The 20,095-nt window shown below is 43.1% G+C and overlaps 1 protein-coding gene across 1 annotated transcript in view; it reads left to right on the top strand.

Moving 5' to 3' along the window:
• LOC138638534 (apolipoprotein L3-like) overlaps positions 1 to 18,797 on the top strand; it is a 33,087-nt gene extending 14,290 nt beyond the window's left edge. Inside the window, exon 4 of the mRNA XM_069727913.1 lies at positions 15,370 to 18,797. Coding sequence (XP_069584014.1) covers positions 15,370 to 16,128 — 759 coding nt within the window. The 3' untranslated portion in view covers positions 16,129 to 18,797. The remainder of the gene's footprint in view (positions 1 to 15,369) is intronic.
• Positions 18,798 to 20,095: the final 1,298 nt, after the last annotated feature.

The following is a 20,095-nucleotide window of genomic DNA, read 5'->3' as shown; positions in this document are numbered from 1 at the left end:
CAAGTTCCGCAACTGGTCTGAGGAATAGTTTACTCTCCCCGGACTTGCCTACTTTGACCTTGACCTTACGCACCTTCCCATCTTTGCTTGGGAGTATCTTAGTGATGAGGCCTAGTGGCCATTCATTACGGTGAGACTGGCTGTCTTTCATGAGAACGACATCACCGGTTTTGATGTTTGGTTTGTCGGTCTGCCACTTCTTCCTGGGTTGTAAGGTGGAGAGGTACTGCTTCCTCCATCTGTCCCAGAAGGTATTGGAGAGACTTTGGACTTGTCTCCATTGTCGTCTGTAGAGGTCTTTGTTGCTAAATTCTCCAGGTGGAGCACTGAGAATGCTGGCTTTCTGAGTAAGTAACATGGCAGGTGTGAGAATGGTCGGATCCTCAGAGTCACTAGAAAGTGAAGTCAATGGTCTAGCATTAATGATGGCCGAAACTTCTGCCAGGAATGTGGTTAAACTTTCATGTGTGAGTCTTGCTTCAATGGATCTGGTTTCGTGGTCCGCAGGATTGTGGTTTGTGGACACATAATGCCACTGTTTAGGGTCGGTGGATCTCCTGATCCTTAGCACCCGATTGCTGACATAGACATAGAAACGACGAGAACTCGATTTCTTTGACCTCCAGGTCCATTTCTGTCGAGATAAGCTCAGCTAACTCTACTGCTAACACAGCTGCACAGAGTTCCAGTCTGGGTACTGTGTGTTCACGGAGTGGGGCCAATTTTGCCCGGCTCATAACAAGCCTCACGTGGCATTGTTCATTGATGTCAGTAGTTTTCAAATACGCCACTGCTGCAATTGCTTTGGTTGAGGCATCGCAGAAGATACAAAGCCTTTGCATCTTGATTTCTGTTGATGGCACAGAAGCATATGGTCGTGCAACGTAGAGACTTGACAGGGCTTCTAAAGAGTTCTTCCATCTTACCCACAAGTCTCTTTTCTCACTGGGAAGCGGATCATCCCAATCGGACGTCTCTTGGGTGAAGTCTCTCAACATCATTTTACCTTGGATAGTTACAGGAGTTACAAATCCCAGAGGATCGTACAAGCTGTTCACAACGGACAGGACGCCTCTACGCATGAAAGGTTTCTCTTCTTCGCTGATCTGGAAGGTGAATGCATCCTTTTTCAAATCCCAAAGTAAACCCAGGCTCCGCTGCATAGGAAGGGAGTCCATGCTTAAATCCAAGTCTTTTAAATCGGTTGAGTAATCTTGAGAGGGAAAGGCTGCCATTAGTTTTTGGCTGTTGGAAGCAATTTTGTGCAACCTCAGATTGGATGAAGCGAGCATTTCTTGTGCCCTTTTCAGGAGACTGACTGCCGACTCATCTATGGGTGTGGACTTCAGACAGTCATCTACGTAGAAATCCTTTTCCACAAAAGATCTTACATCCGATCCATACTTTGCTTCACCCTCTCTGGCTGAATGTCTAAGCCCATAGATAGCGACAGCAGGGGAAGGGCTGTTCCCGAAGATGTTTACCTTCATACGATATTCCACGATGTCCTTGTAGGGGTCATTATCGCGGTACCAGAAAAACCTCAAGTAGTTTCTGTGTTCTTCTTTAACAAGGAAGCAGTGAAACATCTGTTGTATGTCAGCCGTAAATGCTACTGCATCTTTGCGGAAACGAAGGAGTACTCCCAGAAGTCTGTTGTTGAGGTCTGGACAAGATAGAAAGACGTCGTTTAAAGAAACACCTTCGTATCTGGCACTTGAGTCAAATACCACTCTTATCTGACCAGGTTTCTTCGGATGATACACGCCGAAAATAGGTAAGTACCAACATTCCTCGGAATCTTGAAGTACAGGTGCAATTTCCGCCTGGCCACTCTGGAATATTCTCTCCATGAAGGTAAAGAAGTGTTCTTTTGTCTCTGGTGACTTCTGCAGTTTGCGTGTAAGGGAGACAAATCGACTGTACACAAGTTCTCTGTTGTTGTTTATGTGTTGCCTCTGTGGTTTGAATGGTAAAGGTGCGACCCAACTCTTTGATTCATCTCTTACTATCTCTCGCTCCATGATGTCCAAGAACAGTCTGTCCTCTATGGACGTTGCTACCTGGTTGTCTTCTCTTGTCCTGTGGAAAACTGTGCACCCTATATGATCTTCCTCACCGTCGCATGCATGGTCTTCATAGGAAGGATCAGCTAATGGACAAGATGGAGGGGTGTTGTGTGGCAATTGTTTAATCAGGAAACTGCTCTCGCATGGCTGGAAGAGAGAAGGGCGTCCATTCTCGAGGGTATTGGTGAGCATGCTGTTGACTGATCTCGGCCTGTGTGCTCCATCCAAACAGACGTCTCCCACAATGACCCATCCTAGGTCAAGTCTCTGAGCATATGGGGCGTTTTGTGGGCCGTTGATCTGTCCTCTAGCCTTGTGGACCCGTAGAATGTCTCTTCCGAGGAGTAAGACGATAGGAGCTCCTTGGTCAAGCTCCGGTATCAGGTGAGCTATACATCTCAAGTGGGTGTGATGAGCTGCTACCTCCGGTGTAGGTATCTCAGACCTGTTGTCCGGAATTTGATTGCATTCTAGTATTGATGGTAAGGATAAGCAGGTTTGACCGTCCATAGACTCTACTTTGAATCCGGTCGCTTTTCTCCCCGCCGTCTCGACAGTACCTGCACATGTCTTCAAGGAGTACGGAGAGCCAGGACCAGCAATGTTGAAGGTGTCGAAGAGAAAGGGCTTAGCTAGAGACCTGTTGCTCTGATCGTCCAATATTGCATATACCTTGATTGCCTTATCCCGTTGGCTCGCTGGGAATACTCTGACAAGACAGATCTTCGAGCAGGATCTCCCTGCTACAAATTCCTTGCAGATCTCTGTACACTGAGAAGTGACCACTGGGGTATCAATGTCAGTGTCCGTCTGTTTTTCGGCAGACTCTTCTACTCGTGACGATACCCCTGAGGGTGGTCCAGGGTGTAAAGCCGTGTTGTGCTCCACACTACTGCATTCTGCGCATTTCACACTGGTTTCACAGTTCTTGGCGGAGTGTGAGGTAGTCGCACAGCATCTGAAGCATATCTTGTTTTCCTTTAGGAAGCTCTTACGGTCTTCTAGAGGCTTCTCCCTGAAGGCTCTACATTTTAGTATAGGATGAGGTTTCTTGTGTAGGGGGCAGTGTTTGCTGAGATCCTGAGGTTTGTCCTCCTCTGGAGAGGACTTACTTGCCCTGTAAGGAAAACCTGTGGAGGTAACATTAGTTTTGTGTACTGCCACTGGTGTTTTACTGGGTTTTACACCGGAGGCAGTGGTACATGACATAGTGAAATCGAAACTGGGGTCATTTCTAACTTTAGCCTGCTGAGCAACAAAGTCTACAAACACCCTGAAAGGAGGAAATGGCACCTTATGAGCCTGTTTGTAACGGGACCCGTGACTGACCCACTTTTCTTGTAAGTTGTAAGGGAGTTTTTGGACAATTGGGTTGACACCTCTGGCAGTGTCCAGGAATGCCAACCCTGGTAGGTCACCTTCTGCCTGAGCAGCATGCACCTCCATTAACAAGTCGCTCAGTTCTCTGAGCTTGTGATAACCCTTATTTGCTATCTTGGGGAAATCATCAATTCTTTTATACAAAACATTTTCTATAGCTTCTATTGACCCATAACATTCTTCAAGTCTCTCCCACACCATGCGAAGTCCTGTGTGTGGGTACTTTATGTTAATGTTGCTGATTCTTTTGGCGTGTTCAGCTGACTCGCTCCCAAGCCACTTAACCAGTAGATCTACCTCTTCACTACTGGAAAGATGCAAGTCTCTGATGGCATTCTGGAAGGAGGCTCGCCATTTTCTGTAGCTTTCAGCTCGATCAGTGAACTTTACAAGTCCCTTGGTCACCAGCTCCCGGCGGGTAAAGAACCTTGCAAAGTTCAAAGTGGCTGAGTCAGTGCTGACATGAGCTGGTGTGCTGTTGTCATGCGGTGTGTGTGGTGCATCCTCATACCTGGTAGGAGCTTCTGGCTTAGGAAAGTCTGTATAAAACCGTTCTGAAGCGAAGGGTGTCCCTGTCAGTCTGGGAGGAGGCCGTACCGTCTGTTCTGTAAGACGGTAGTGGTGGTCGACGTCGTTTCGCAGTATACCTTCCTGCTTCCAGTACGGTGTTTGGAGGAAGGATCTCTGGTAATCTGTATAGGCTGGTTGGTGTAACGGATCAGAGTTGTCTTCTATTCCGGGATGTTGGTGGACATATTCTGAGACGCGTTGAGCAGGGTCCTGAAGAAAAAACAAAACACTGCACTCATCCAGTTCAAATGCGTTAAGGTGAAAAAGTTTATTGAAGACGTGAGGGCAAAAACAGTAAGGCAGCAAGTTTCAGCAAGTTTTAACGTTTCGGCCACTCAGTGGCCTTGTTCACAAATGGTGCTGTAACAAGAAGATAAAAATATAATGTATGAACAAAATATATACATAGTGTACAAAATATATACAAGATTATTTACAAGGGAGGTATAGGAACTAGAACCCATGTCATGTCATGTAGAGGAAAGAAATAGGTTCTGCTGATCCTGTCACCGATAGTACAACCAAAGGATATAAAGAAAGGAGGTTGGGTTTATAGAGGATAGGATCTCCACAGATGGAGGGATCTGGTAAGAGGTTTATAAACATACCCTTAGGAACTGTTTGTGATACGTCGTGTAAGTACAGGGACAAAGTAATATGTAGCCAGGTACGGGTAGTCCGGCTGTGTCCTATATGGAATGAACATAAGAAGTTTGTCGCTAGAGAAGTAAATGGAGCAACCAATCCACATAAATGGAATAAAATAAAACAAAACAAAAGTATAACGAGCCATAAGAGGTCAAAGTAATGTATATATATATGTATAGATATATATATATAGATCTATATGAGAGTAATTACCCTGATGACGGATTGAATTGTTCTATTATGCAATGGTCAGGAACTGTAGTATAGTCCAGTGATAAATTTGAGACATCTGTCCAAGGTCAGGTTGGCTGTAATCTATATGGTATAGGGATGTATACACTATATAAGTGCTAAGATAGACCAGTAAAGCCAGTAAATCAGCAGTAAATGAGCAGGGTCCTGACGATCAAGGTCTGGTCCACGTACGTCGCTGTCACGCTCAGATTCGGGAAACTCCACGGCTTCTAAGAACTCAGCTTTGGCTATTGCGGCTGCTGCTTCTTTTTCAGCGGAAAGCCTTTCTAAGGTCGCTCGCAGGCGTGCTGTATCTGCGTCTCTATCGGCTTGCAGGCGGGCTCTTTCTGCTTCTTGATCGGCTTGCAGGCGGGCTCTTTCTGCTTCTTGATCGGCTTGCAGGTGGGCTCTTTCTGCTTCTTGCTCTGCTTGTCTTAACTTTAACTGCATCTCTTGTGCAGCGAAGGAGGATCTTACCTTCGCCGCCTCAGCTTCTGCTCGGGCGAGGGTGACAGACCTTTTCGAGGAAGACTTGCTAGAGCGGCTTGTATGGGACCTCGTCCTGAGTGAGGATGCTCGACTTGCAGACATTGTGTGTCCGTTTGCAGGCTGTAGGACGTCTCAGAGCGGGTAGGAATGACTTCAGCGTAGACTGAGACGTGTAGCGCTTGGCGGGCAATATGGCGGCCGCTGCGGTATCTGCAGGCTGTGCGGTGTGGTACAAGCGGCTGTGTAAGTGGTCTTGTTATTGCTGGTGTCTAGCCTGGTTTTGCTAGCCTCCGCTGGTATTTAGCTTCTGTTTTACTGCTTGCTGGTATCTAGCCTGCGTTTTACTTGCCTCCGCTGGTATCTAGAATCCGTTTTACTGGCCAAGCTGGCGTCAAGAATCCGTTTTACTGTTCTGTCTTCATACACGTTGATACGGTGTGTGATCCGACATACGGCATAAACCACTTCTGTCTCCCAAATAAGCAGACTGTTCTCTGTAGTCTAACTTGTTTATTGGTAAACATGAGCGCGGTAAAACTATAAGAATACATAGTAACATAGTAACATAGTTAGTAAGGCCGAAAAAAGACATTTGTCCATCCAGTTCAGCCTATATTCCATCATAATAAATCCCCAGATCTACGTCCTTCTGCAGAACCTAATAATTGTATGATACAATATTGTTCTGCTCCAGGAAGACATCCAGGCCTCTCTTGAACCCCTCGACTGAGTTCGCCATCACCACCTCCTCAGGCAAGCAATTCCAGATTCTTACCGCCCTAACAGTAAAGAATCCTCTTCTATGTTGGTGGAAAAACCTTCTCTCCTCCAGATGCAAAGAATGCCCCCTTGTGCCCGTCACCTTCCTTGGTATAAACAGATCCTCAGCGAGATATTTGTATTGTCCCCTTATATACTTATACATGGTTATTAGATCGCCCCTCAGTCGTCTTTTTTCTAGACTAAATAATCCTAATTTCGCTAATCTATCTGGGTATTGTAGTTCTCCCATCCCCTTTATTAATTTTGTTGCCCTCCTTTGTACTCTCTCTAGTTCCATTATATCCTTCCTGAGCACCGGTGCCCAAAACTGGACACAGTACTCCATGTGCGGTCTAACTAGGGATTTGTACAGAGGCAGTATAATGCTCTCATCATGTGTATCCAGACCTCTTTTAATGCACCCCATGATCCTGTTTGCCTTGGCAGCTGCTGCCTGGCACTGGCTGCTCCAGGTAAGGTTATCATTAACTAGGATCCCCAAGTCCTTCTCCCTGTCAGATTTACCCAGTGGTTTCCCATTCAGTGTGTAATGGTGATATTGATTCCTTCTTCCCATGTGTATAACCTTACATTTATCATTGTTAAACCTCATCTGCCACCTTTCAGCCCAAGTTTCCAACTTATCCAGATCCATCTGTAGCAGAATACTATCTTCTCTTGTATTAACTGCTTTACATAGTTTTGTATCATCTTCAAATATCGATATTTTACTGTGTAAACCTTCTACCAGATCATTAATGAATATGTTGAAGAGAACAGGTCCCAATACTGACCCCTGCGGTACCCCACTGGTCACAGCGACCCAGTTAGAGACTATACCATTTATAACCACCCTCTGCTTTCTATCACTAAGCCAGTTACTAACCCATTTACACACATTTTCCCCCAGACCAAGCATTCTCATTTTGTGTACCAACCTCTTGTGCGGCACGGTATCAAACGCTTTGGAAAAATCGAGATATACCACGTCCAATGACTCACCGTGGTCCAGTCTATAGCTTACCTCTTCATAAAAACTGATTAGATTGGTTTGACAGGAGCGATTTCTCATAAACCCATGCTGATATGGAGTTAAACAGTTATTCTCATTGAGATAATCCAGAATAACATCCCTCAGAAACCCTTCAAATATTTTACCAACAATAGAGGTTAGACTTACTGGCCTATAATTTCCAGGTTCACTTTTAGAGCCCTTTTTGAATATTGGCACCACATTTGCTATGCGCCAATCCTGCGGAACAGACCCCGTCGCTATAGAGTCCCTAATACAAATGATTTGTATAAGTATTGGGCAAATAATAACATGACTGCAACTAACAGGGAAAGCATACAGGATGATGCAACTTCTATAATAACTACATACAGCAGGTAACCAAAAATCACATTTCCTGTGTACTAGCTGCTATACAGTTAATCACACTCTGTACAACATTACATAGCAAGAACAGGGATAATGGTCTTACCGGATAATCTTAACCGGAATGGCAAGTAAGTGAGGTAGTTCAACACAGCAGATTAACACGTGTGTCCAGGGAAATACACAGAGAGAAAATGGAGTTTCCCCTTCCCATGATACCTTGGTGAATCCCAGAATGCAACACTCTAATAGTTACTGAAAAACACAGGTAATAAATTTAACCACCACTGGGTGGTGCTATAACACAGCAAAACCAAACTATGGTATTAAACCTTTTTAAAGCTAGATACGAAGCCCTGACCTTCAGTAGAATGGGAAGAACACACAAACAGCATCCTGACAATAAAGGATTCTAAGGTTCAAAACTGAAAAAATTCTCATAGTAAAATGATACATAAATCACAAATGATGAAAAAGGGAAAAGGGGCTCAATCAAGCAACATCCTACAGAAAAAGGATAAAGTACACGGGAAAGACAACCCAGGGAAAAAGAAAAGACTGCGTAAGACCTGTGGATGGATGCGATGGCAAAAGCACCTGGTCATGACATAATTGCAGAGAGGAACCCCACATGTATCGCCATATGTGATTGATACGTTCTGTATCATCTACACAGTCAGTGTCCTCCAATCTCGCTTCTAAGCAGGAGGACTTCTCTTCGCCTACTGAGGGCATAGCACAATACTGTAGTCCACATCCCCTAAGACTTCGGCACTCTTTGGCCTTTTCCAGGAGCATGCGCCCTACAGTACTTTGCGCCTCCCTTAGTAGTACGCCAGCACGGGAGAGCAATGGGGGCCACTCTGGGGATGACATAGGATACCGGATCCATGTGAAGCAAAGGTTGTAAAAAGAGAGGAGGTGCCGAATCAAGACCAGATACGCCCATTGGACCGGACCACACCCAGGGCCAGCATTTGGGGCAGGCAGACCAGGCAGATGCCTGGGGCCCCCACCTACAAAGGGGGCCCCCTGCACCTGCAGCCCCTTTATGAAGGGCCCAAAGGGTGTACAGCAGTGAATAATGCTGTGCATTGCTCTGTAGTTCTGGAGCGTCTCTCGCAAACCCTCATTGACTGTGGTCCCAGAGCCTTGTGCTGATTGCTGTAGGATCAGGTTTCACAGTCACATACAGCAGGGATCAGCATAGGCTCTGACCACAGTCACTAAATCACTGCTTGTAATCTGACAGGGCGACCACCTGTCACTACTCTCTGGATGACACAAGACAGGAATATTGTCTGCTGAATCAGGGTATTTATTATATAGAAATAAATTAATTACCATGTGAAATAATAAGGGTAAATTATACACATATATAGTGCAGGTGTGCATAGGAATCAGCGTTTTTGGTGCATTTTTTTTTTTTTTTTGCAGCCAAAGCCTGCTCTCTTAGCAGTAAAAACACTGCTTTCACAACACCCATTTTTTAGAGTAGGTGCAGATGATCCGGAAATGGCAGCACTTTGGACGCAGCGGACATGTGTTGCAGGTGATTCCGCATGTATTCATTGAACCGTGCAGAATCCTATACATTGCACGGGTGAGATTTCTCTTGCAGAGGCTCGAATTTACGCAAGATAAATTGACATGCTGGGGTCTGGAGAGACGTGCTGCATGGCCGTCTCTGCGGGTGAGGTGCGGGTGTCAGTGCACGCATAGTAGAAAAGGAATTTCTTGAAATCCCCTCCACTATACTGTAACATCTGGCCGCCGTGGGTTGGATGACCCGCAGCCTTTACTGATTGTGGACACATACACTTAGAGCTTTTGCTGTTTGTTTGTTTTTTACAGTATGCATTTTATCTACAGTACATGTTTAATAAAGTTAGTTTTATTCACCAAAAACGCAGCAAAAAACAACGTTGCGACATTTGCAGCATTTTTTAAACTTTTTCATTGCTTTCTACAGGTGAAAAAAATTGCTGAAAGAAGTGATATGCTGCAGATTTTAAAAAATCAGTCAGGAGAAAATAAAACGGTGTGCAGGAGATTTCTGAAAATCTCAGTTTTTGCTTGTGCTATAAAATGCTGTAAACTTATTATATGCAGAAGAAAAAGCTGCAAAAATTCTGCATATGAACATGGCTAAAAGCTGCTTTTAAAGTTCCAGCAAAACATGGGAGATTTCCGAAATCTCCTGCAGGCGCTTGTTTGTTTTCTGACTGGATTTCAGAACTGTAGGTCTTTTTAAATCTGTGTTAACCCGTAGAAAGCATTGAAAGAATAAAAAAGCTGCAGATATTGCAACAGCATTGTTCGCTACAATTTTTTAAAGTGGTTTTGGTGAATTAAACTATTAGGTCTCGTTCACATGTTCAGTATTTGCTCTGTATTTGTAATGCAGGAACAGCAGTGGAACAATCAGAAACCCGTCACCACTTCTGGATTTCTCACCCTCCTGGGTTTTGGCTTAAACATATGTGAAATCCTGACCCAATACTCAACGTGTTAACGTGGCCTTAATCATACTGTAGACAAAGGAAACAGCCTCACTCCAAAAACAAGCTGAAAAAGTGTGAAGAACAACACAAAACAAGCTGAAAACAGGTGTTTTCAACATTTTTACTGCCAAAAGAAAAGGTTTTGGCTACTGAAAAAAATGCTGCATGTGAACATAGTCTCACTCTGAAACGCTATGGCTATCTGTGGTGTTACATAGGACTGCAGGTGATATCTACTATATTATCTGCTCTCAGAGAGTTATCACTGCTATCTGTGGTGCTACATAGGACTGCAGGTCATATCTACTACATTATCTGTACTCAGAGTTATCACTGCTATCTCTGGTGTTACATAGGACTGCAGGTGACATCTACTACATTATCTGTACTCAGAGTTATCACTGCTATCTCTGGTGTTACATAGGACTGCAGGTGATATCTACTATATTATTTGTACTCAGAGTTATCACTGCTATCTCTGGTGTTACATAGGACTGCAGGTGACATCTACTACATTATCTGTACTCAGAGTTATCACTGCTATCTCTGGTGTTACATAGGACTGCAGGTGACATCTACTACATTATCTGTGCTCAGAGTTATCACTGCTATCTCTGGTGTTACAAAGCACTGCAGGTCACATCTACTACATTATCTGTGCTCAGAGTTATCACTGCTATCTCTGGTGTTACATAGGACTGCAGGTGACATCTACTACATTATCTGTGCTCAGAGATATCACTGCTATCTCGGGTGTTACATAGGACTGCAGGTGACATCTACTACATTATATGTGCTCAGAGTTATCACTGCTATCTCTGGTGTTACATAGGACTGCAGGTGACATCTACTACATTATCTGTGCTCAGAGTTATCACTGCTATCTCTGGTGTTACATAGGACTGCAGGTGACATCTACTACATTATCTGTTCTCAGAGTTATCACTGCTATCTCTGGTGTTACATAGGACTGCAGGTGACATCTACTACAGTATCTGTAATTTAGACATACCCTGGTTTAGGGAAAGAGGAAAAAGAAACAAATGTGGTGCTTCCTCTGAGCGTAATACGTTTTTACCAACAGTTAAAAAAAAATTCTTTTAATTGTGGTTATGCTCACCTTTTATCGATAAGAAATGCTTGTTGAGATTCTAAAGGAATCAATTCTTTAGGCACCTCTTCTCCGTATGTTGTATAATCCAATAGGGTGTGCAGCTCACTTTGGAGAACTATGTGTTGATCCTGCTTCGGATCCACATAGGTGGCGACTTCAAAGGAAAAATAAATTCCAAGCAAATGTGGCGCTAAGCACCTACGGATTTTTCGAATGCATCCACTTCCAGTGAAAAAATGTTAATGAAAATTCATTTATTTTCTCAAAATAAAAAAATAAAATATATTTGTAAAATGTTTTTAAAATACAGTACTGTATTTTAAAAATATTTTACAAATATATTTTACTTTATAGGTGCTTAGCGCCACATTTGCTTGGAGTTTATTTTTCCTTTGACATTATCTGTTCTCAGAGAGTTATCACTGCTATCTCTGGTGTTACATAGGACTGCAGGTGACATCCACTACATTATCTGTTCTCAGAGAGTTATCACTGCTATCTCTGGTGTTACATAGGACTGCAGGTGACATCTGCAGTGTTGAAAATTAAGATGGGGTTGGGGGCAACTCTTTGTCTTGGGGTTTGGGCCCCCAATCTTTTCTGACCCTAGCAATACCCCTGCGTACAGCTAATAGTGGCAGACCCGTTGGTCGATATAAGGCCCTTAAATATGGGGGCCGCAGTGCTCGGACTGGCTCCAGGCCCCTCCACCAACTGTATCCGCATCCTGCTCATGTAATGTAACCTAAGTTTTTGTTTGATTTTACAATGTGCATTGGGGGCCCCACTTTGTCTAAAACCGGCTCTGACCACACCGTATAGGGGTACAATGAAAGGGGCTATGCAGAGGGAATTTGGGACATATATACAGCGTGCCAGAACACTGTAAAAGAGGCAGAAAAGGCGCTGGTCGTAGCTTATATTGGAAAACCTGGTGACAGTTTCCTTTAAACCGGAAAGCTAGGAAAATAATTCTTTATTTACGGTAATTGTTTTATAATTGTGTATGCATTTCAAGACTTTGTGGTCGAATGTAAGCTACAAGTCTTTACCTAAGCAGAAGCCGCCTGTACGGGAGTTACAGACCTCTTTCAATAATTAAGCTTATATTCTCTGCTACTGCTGATTACACTGAACTTTATGATGTTATCTGCTCTAGCAGGGACTGAAATGTTATCTAAAGTGAGTCAACAGAACGATATTCCACACCCCTTAGTGAAATGTAAATATTACATGCGGTTGTTAATTGCGGAAGTAAACTCTGAGAATTAGGTTTCGCCTACACTGAGGTATAACACAGCACAGTGCAATCCGATGTTTTATCACATAGAGCTCTGAAGTCCCTCGAATCTCAAGGTGTAGGATCCTTCAAAGGCTTGCTGTGGTGCATAAACCTGCTATTCGGCCACCCCTAAACAGTGTTCACAAACAGAAATGGTTGCAGTGGGCCCAGACATACATGAAGACTAATTTTCAAACAATCTTGTTTACCGATGAGTGTTGAGCAACCCTGGATGGTCCAGATGGATGGAGTAGTTGATGGTTGGTGGATGGCCACCATGTCCCAACAAGGCTGCGACGTCAGCAAGGAGGTGGAGGAGTCATGTTTTGGGCCGGAATCATGGGGAAACAGCTGGTAGGGCCCTTTAGGGTATGTGCACACGCAGCAGATTTTGCTGCGGATCCGCAGCAGTTTCCCGTGAGTTTACAGTACAATGTAAACCTATGGGAAACGAAATCCACAGTGCCCATGCTGCGGAAAAAAACGCGCGGAAACGCAGCGTTTTATTTTCCGCAGCATGTCTATTCTTTGTGCGGAATCCGCAGCGTTTTTACACCTGCTCCAATAGAAAACTGCAGATGTAAAACCGCAGTGGAATCCACAATAGAAACCGCGATAAATCCGCAGGAAAAACCGCAGCAGTGGTACTCATTGTTTTGTTGCCCATCCAGACGCGTTTTGCCCCGGGATATGGACCAGGGTTCATCAGGGGACCAAAAAAGGGCTTGTTTCCCTTTATGAAACCGCTTCATAGTGAGTGGTCAGTATGAGGTGCAGCGCATTGTAGAAGCCCCCGGTTTGGGAAACAAGCCCTTTTTTGGTCCCCTGATGAACCCCGGTCCATATCCCGGGGCAAAACGCGTCGGGATGGGAAACAAAACGATGAGTACCACTTGTACTATTTTTTCTATGACCATGATCTAACTATGGATCATCCAAAGTCCTGCAGTGTGCTATATAACTGGACATTTATTGTTATCTTCTATTGAGCATTTGTGAGCACCCTTTTGCCTCTATTACTGTGGCTATACTGTGGCTTATGATACTGGGCAGTTTGACTGTGGTATGGATTGAAACACTAGCCGGCTATTATATATATTTTTTTCCATTGTGGCATACTAATCTTTTGGTGTACAATAACATTTCATAAATACCCACGAACATGATGGTGCCCCTACATGGTGTGGATATATTTGTATCTATCTGTTTTTGGGAATAACACATGTTAATGAAACCGGCAACAATGCTACCGCCCTGCATCGTGTATTTTTTTCTCTGTGAATATCTATGAGATAAGACATATTAGCCTTGATATATGAATCTATATCTTAAATATCAGACACAGAACATAACGTTACCTCAATCTCTGCTCACAAATTGCACCCTAGTTATTAGGCATCAGGATTCATACTAAAAGAATCTTGAAACAAATCATTTGGTATATGACAAGTACCGATATATACCTTGCAGGTGTTATTTAAGCACTTTAGCACATTAGCACTTTAATTGTTGGTGTCGGTGGTGGTGTTTTCTTTGGCTGTCCCATTAGGGTCTTAAGGAAGAGCCGTCATCGAGTGGGGGCGCCATGTCGACTTTAGGGTGCCAACCTCCGCGGTAAGGTAGGGTGAGTTAGGGAGAGAGTACCCACTCACCTAGATACCTCTATCCTTTTTAATGTTAAGTTATATGGTTAAGTAATACTGTCTCCTGACCCTAATAGGTCATTTTTTACCTAAACTAATAAGTTTTATTTTAGGGGCATTTTTTGGTTGTTATCAGTTATATGCTCTGATTCTATTTTGGTTTGGTTTTTCTCTACGTGTGCACATACCCTTAAGGTTCCTGAAGGTATGAAAATGACCTCTGCAAAGTATATACAGTTTCTGACTGACAACTTTATTCCATGGTCTAATAAGCAGGAACGTGCCTTCAGGAGCAAAATCATCTTCATGCATGACAATGCACCATCTCATGCTGCAAATAATACCTCTGAGACATTGGCTGCTATGGGCATAAAAGGAGATAAACTCATGGTGTAGCCACCATCTTCCCCTGACCTCAACCGTACAGAGAACCTTTGGAGTATCATCAAGCAAAAGATCTATGAGGGTGGGAGGCAGTTCACATCAAAACAGCAGCTCTGGGAGGCTATTCTGACTTCATACAAAGAATTACAAGCAGAAACTCTCCAAAAACCCACAAGTTCAATGGATGCAAGAATTGTGAAGGTGAAATCAGAGAAGGGTTCCTAGGTTCACATGGAACTTGGCCTGTTAGGAGGTTTTGGAGTTAAATAGCTTTTTTGTTCAGTGAATGTGACCTCCTAATGCTGCAAATTCCACACATGAGCATTTTCAATTCTTTAAAACAAATCAAATGTATAGAAATTCTACTGTGCCTAATAATTTGGAACAGTGCATTTTGAGGTTTTATTTATTTTGGAGATTACACTGTTATCATTGGGAGGTTTCTTCAATAAAATTCGATGTATAATCTAACGGGTGATGACTTTTATGAGACTGACTGTCATTTGCACCGACCATTTAGGAAAACCCGAGAAAAATATAATTTGCATAATAATTTGGAACATGGTGTATACAATCATGTGAGGGAGCTCTACAGGGAGCCCCTAAAAATATTTGCCAACTGATCCTGCATAGCATATTCATTAATGTCGCACCCCATTTGATAAATGGTAGGATACAAAAATATCACTCTCATCTTTGTAAGTAGGTTGTAGTCTGTTTTCTGGAAAAGATCTTCTCAAGTAAGTAAATAAGGCTGCTGTAATATCACCATTTGCTCAGCTTTGTTCATAAATGGTCTTAATTACAAATCTAATGCTTTTCAGTAATTATTAAAAATTAAATAAAATGTTATCATACTGTACTGAATCCTCCTTTTCATCATCTCTTTTTCTTTTTTTTATTTTTTTATAGCTGGATGTTTCTATCGAAGAACTTAGAGGAATTTTGATCAGTTTGCTGAATGGTATAGCAGATTGCTCCACAGAACTGCTAACAATCGCAGATGACCTGGATGAATTTCACAGAGGAGCCACCATTGCCAGCGTCGCGGGAAGTTCAGCTGGACTTGCTGGAGGCATCACCACCCTTGCAGGCCTCGTTTTAGCCCCATTTACTGCAGGGGCGTCTCTGGTTTTCAGTGGCATCGGGGCCGGTGTTGCGGCGGTTGGAGGACTCACAGGGGCATCGGCTTCTATTGCCGATACTGTAAATATGAAAAGTAAATGCAGCCGAGTAGAAGAGATTGTAAAGGCAGTGAATGCAGAGATGAATGAATTGGAAAAGGCGTCAAAAAAGTTGGATTCATTAGTTACTGACATAATGTCTAAGCAAAAAATGGTAGACAGTTCTGATGCAGCCAGGGCTGGGGGGAGAGGTGTATACGCTGCACTAGAGGTTGGCCGATTGCTTCAGCTGGGCAAGGTGTCAGCCGCTGCGGCTCGAGGGGCACAGATAGCAGCTCGGGGGTTCCAGGTATTCAGGGTCATTTCAGGGGTCTTCGCTGCTTTGTTTATAGTCGTCGATGCCACTTTTATTGTTAAGGGAGCAAAGGAAATACTGGACGGGTGTAAGACAGAGGAGGCCGCACAAATAAGAGAATGTGCGAAGGAGATTAAAAAGTTACACAAAGATTTACAAAAGTTAGATGAGGATTTGGTGGCCAACCATTAACTAACTTGGGTGTAAATAGCGCTCGCTCCAAGACAAAAGAAACATTTGGACACAGACTTGAGTATTTGGTGCAAAATACCAGTTATGGGATACAAGGGATGATCATTGTAGTCAGTAAGCCACTGGCTTCATGTGGATCACATCACTGCATTACGGATTGCTACTGGAGACACCGACATTATATATGTCTCTGTCACTAGAAACTCCTGTAATAGAAAACAGAGAACAAAAAAACAAGGGGTTAAGGCCCATGAACCACCTGCTGCTCATGTGCACGTGTGTTGTCCTTACACAGTTCGTGAAATATCAAACACCAAACCAAAATGATGCAACTTTGTGCACGTTGCCTAAGTCAACAGTATCTGCAAGCTCAATACATCAGTGATTGCTAGGTCTAGGCAAGTGCAAAATTTTCACTCATTAAAGGGGTTGTCCACGACTTTAACATTAATAGCATAGCATTAGGATAAGACATCAATGTCTGATTGGTGGGGGGGCAACTTCCATCATCCCTGCCGATCAGCTGCTTCCAAAGTCAGTGGCGGGCGGGACTGCTCAGTTAGGGAGCTGCGTGGCACAGCTGCCTCAATGGATTAGTGGCCGCGGCCGGGTACTGCACACCCGCTCATTACTGATTAGGGTTGGCTGTGCAGTGACTGGCCACGGCCACTATACAATCAACAGAGTAGTGCTGCTCCTGAGGAGTTCAGGCCGACATCGGCAACAGCTGATCGGTAGAGGTGCCGGGCGTCACACCCCCACCGATCAAACATTGATAGGCCATGAATGCTGAAGTCCCAGATTACCCCTTTAAAGAATGGCCATTTACAGCCATGTCCATCAAGACTCTTTGATTCCCACTGGTGTTTAATATTCAATGTGCTGCTTTAAGTTTGATAACCTTTGTGTAAGTAGCAGATTGTTAAAAGTGCTTCACCACTGAATATCTCACAGAAATATTTTTGGTGTTTCTGATATACTGTAAAGTGCAATCTTATCTTTAAAACCATATTGTTTAATGGTTGGATTGAAGATCTTCATCCTTTATATACCTGAGCTGGAATTTCATCTTTAATACTCAAGGCTACATTAATTATTTTTATATTAGTTTTATTACACGGAGCTTAAAATTAACCTGACAGCCCCAACCATAGACAGCATGTATCGTACACTGGCTCCATCATTTCTGCCAGGAATATTTTGCTCTGAATCAGCGTTTCAGAAAAAACATATATTTAGAAACCATCCAGGGAACTTACCTCTTGGGGGACTTGTCCAAAAAGCCAGTCTCCAGAGGCATATCCATGCCTTTCAGTGACATGTCTCTTCTTGTGTGTGTGTATAAAGAGAGACCTGTCACTCATAGCAGGTAGAAGCTGCCAGGACCGGCCTCTAGGACTAGTCACCCTTGCGGCATTGTACCCGGCCACCTTTTACACACGTTTTCTCTGAAATGTCTCAGCATTGCAGAATAAACCATAACTGGTTAGAATTCAGAGCTACAGCAGGAATCAAGTATCAGCTGTCTGGTTTCTTTTAAGAAAATGATCGTTTCCCTAAAAATTATAAAAAATTAATCATTCTTTTTTCCTGCAATATATAGTAGCTCAATGAAGATTATTGTCTTAATTTTCACACTGTATCTTAAAAAAAATACTTCACGCTATAAGAAAGCAAAAATCTATGTTTTTCTACAATTTATATAAGTAAGATTCTTTAAGTGCTAAGACAAAGGCAAAGAAGAGCTAGATTTAAAAATCCTAGCAACAAGCTGGTGTGGGCTGTCTAAGTGTAAAAGTTGCCTTGGGACCCCAATGAATATTACACTTTGCCTACTACACTATTCCAAAATTTGTTTTCAATATTTCAAAGTATAAGGACTGTCAGGCTGAAAAGATATCCATTTGTCCATTTTAGGTTGTTGCAGCCCTATAAACATGCTTATAATGGATGCTTAGAGCATTTTTGGGCATTTATATTAAGCGAACACAAAAAATTTAGACATTACCTTGACCTAATAATTAGAGATGAGTGGATCAGTGCGCGGAAGATCGAATTCAAGTCGAATTTCCTGAAATCCACAGTTTCAATCCAACAATCTGCAATTTGATTTGCGAGGATCAGCAAAATAAAAAAAAGCCCAGCACCATTTCACACATTGTGCACACTCGGCGACTGAGCTAATGGCATCTGGCGTGACCTAATGTGATTGTGGTGTGCTGCATCAGTGCTGTTGTGCAAGATTTAAAATGAGAGTGATAGTCTCCAAAATTAAAGTGATATACAATACACTGCTGTAGTGTCTCATCATCACCACTCAGTGGGTGACTGTGAATTAACACATCTGTGATGACATACAGCAGCAACAGCATCTTAAAGGGAACCTGTCACCCCGAAAATCGCGGGTGAGGTAAGCCCACCGGCATCAGGGGCTTATCTACAGCATTCTGTAATGCTGTAGATAAGCCCCCAATGTTACCTGAAAGAGGAGAAAAAGACGTTATATTATACTCACCCAGGAGCGGATGGGCGTCTCCGGTCTGCTGCGGCGCCTCCCATCTTCATTACAAGACGTCCTCTTCTGCTCTTCATGCTGCGGCTCCGGCGCAGGCGTACTTTGCTCTGCCCTGTTGAGGGCAGAGCAAAGTACTGCAGTGCGCAGGCGCCGCAAAGGTCAGAGGCCCGGCGCCTGCGCACTGCAGTACTTTGTCTGCCCTCAACAGGGCAGAGCAAAGTACGCCTGCGCCGGAGCAGTGGCTGAATATCTGTTTTTTTGTTTGGGCTTCTTTTTCCAAGCAACATAACTATTAAAATGTTCAATGCAGATTTTGCAACTAAATCCAAATTCTGAATTCAATGCTTGCTTCCGTTTGTATATGAAAGTGCAATCCTTATGTTTTCAGATGCATCATTTTTTTATGCATTTTCACTGCATTCATTTTTTTTGCAGCCCCTTTTCACATGTGCAACACCATGGAATCAATAGTGCTTTAAAAATCATAATAATAATAATGTACATTTTTTTATTAAAGAGAAATCTCACTTATTCTAAAACATTATCAGCGTTCACCTACCAAATTTCGTGTGTTGTTTATAAAACATTTTTTAGTCCAATTCATTGCTCCAATAGTCATGGGACATGATTCTACCTATTCTATGTGCACAATTATTCTGCAATTTGCAATATTGTATAACTACAGTGCTTTCAGTCAATCCAAAAGGGTAATAAACTTGGAACCTGAATATTTAAGAAACTAAAAGTGATGTTTTGTCTTTCTGAGGGGAATATCTATGTGTGCAGAATTACTGTACAACTATTAGTGAGCAGAATTATTATGCAACTGCGAAGAATATTGGAGATATAATTTCATGCTAATCATTTTATCCCATTTGGCCTGGGATTATAAAGCGCTATTTCCTTTATCCAATAAGGACTCAGCAGGAAGTGGAATATTCTCAAATCCTCAAGGAGAAAGCTGACACCTAGCTCAGCAGTGGGAGGGGGGTCAAGCCTCCAAAGGCTGTGAGTGACAGATCTTACACCTTGAGCAAGCTCAGAGCAGGACAAAGGCTTGTTTGCAATATAGAGTCATGCTGAAGCTGCCAAAGAACATTCTAGAAACATAATTCTTTAAGGAGTTATAGAGATACTAAATGTCCTGGCCTTACGTCAGATCTTCAGAATATGGCTAATGCCTTACAGGGTCTTGATCCTTTCCAGCATCCCAGGGAGGGGAGAAATACGTAGAATGGCCAGTAGGAACCAGATTGCAAAGATGTTTCTAGTCTCTACCTGTAGCAGGTGCCCGGCCTGATTTGATGGTGACAAAACCGCCTCCCTCGAACCATTCATAAAAGAGTTATGATTCATCTTAGGTTTTGGAGTTTTTAGTTGCTAGAGGCAAGGGTAAGGGATTTTTGTTCAGTCCAGAGGGCAGGTGGGGAGTGACCCAAAGTGGATAAAGGC

Source organism: Ranitomeya imitator, chromosome 5 (assembly GCF_032444005.1).
Source record: "Ranitomeya imitator isolate aRanImi1 chromosome 5, aRanImi1.pri, whole genome shotgun sequence".
NCBI classification, from domain to species: Eukaryota; Metazoa; Chordata; class Amphibia; order Anura; family Dendrobatidae; genus Ranitomeya; species Ranitomeya imitator.
Note: the sequence above shows the minus strand (reverse complement) of the source record. Positions and strands in the feature narration are given on the sequence as shown.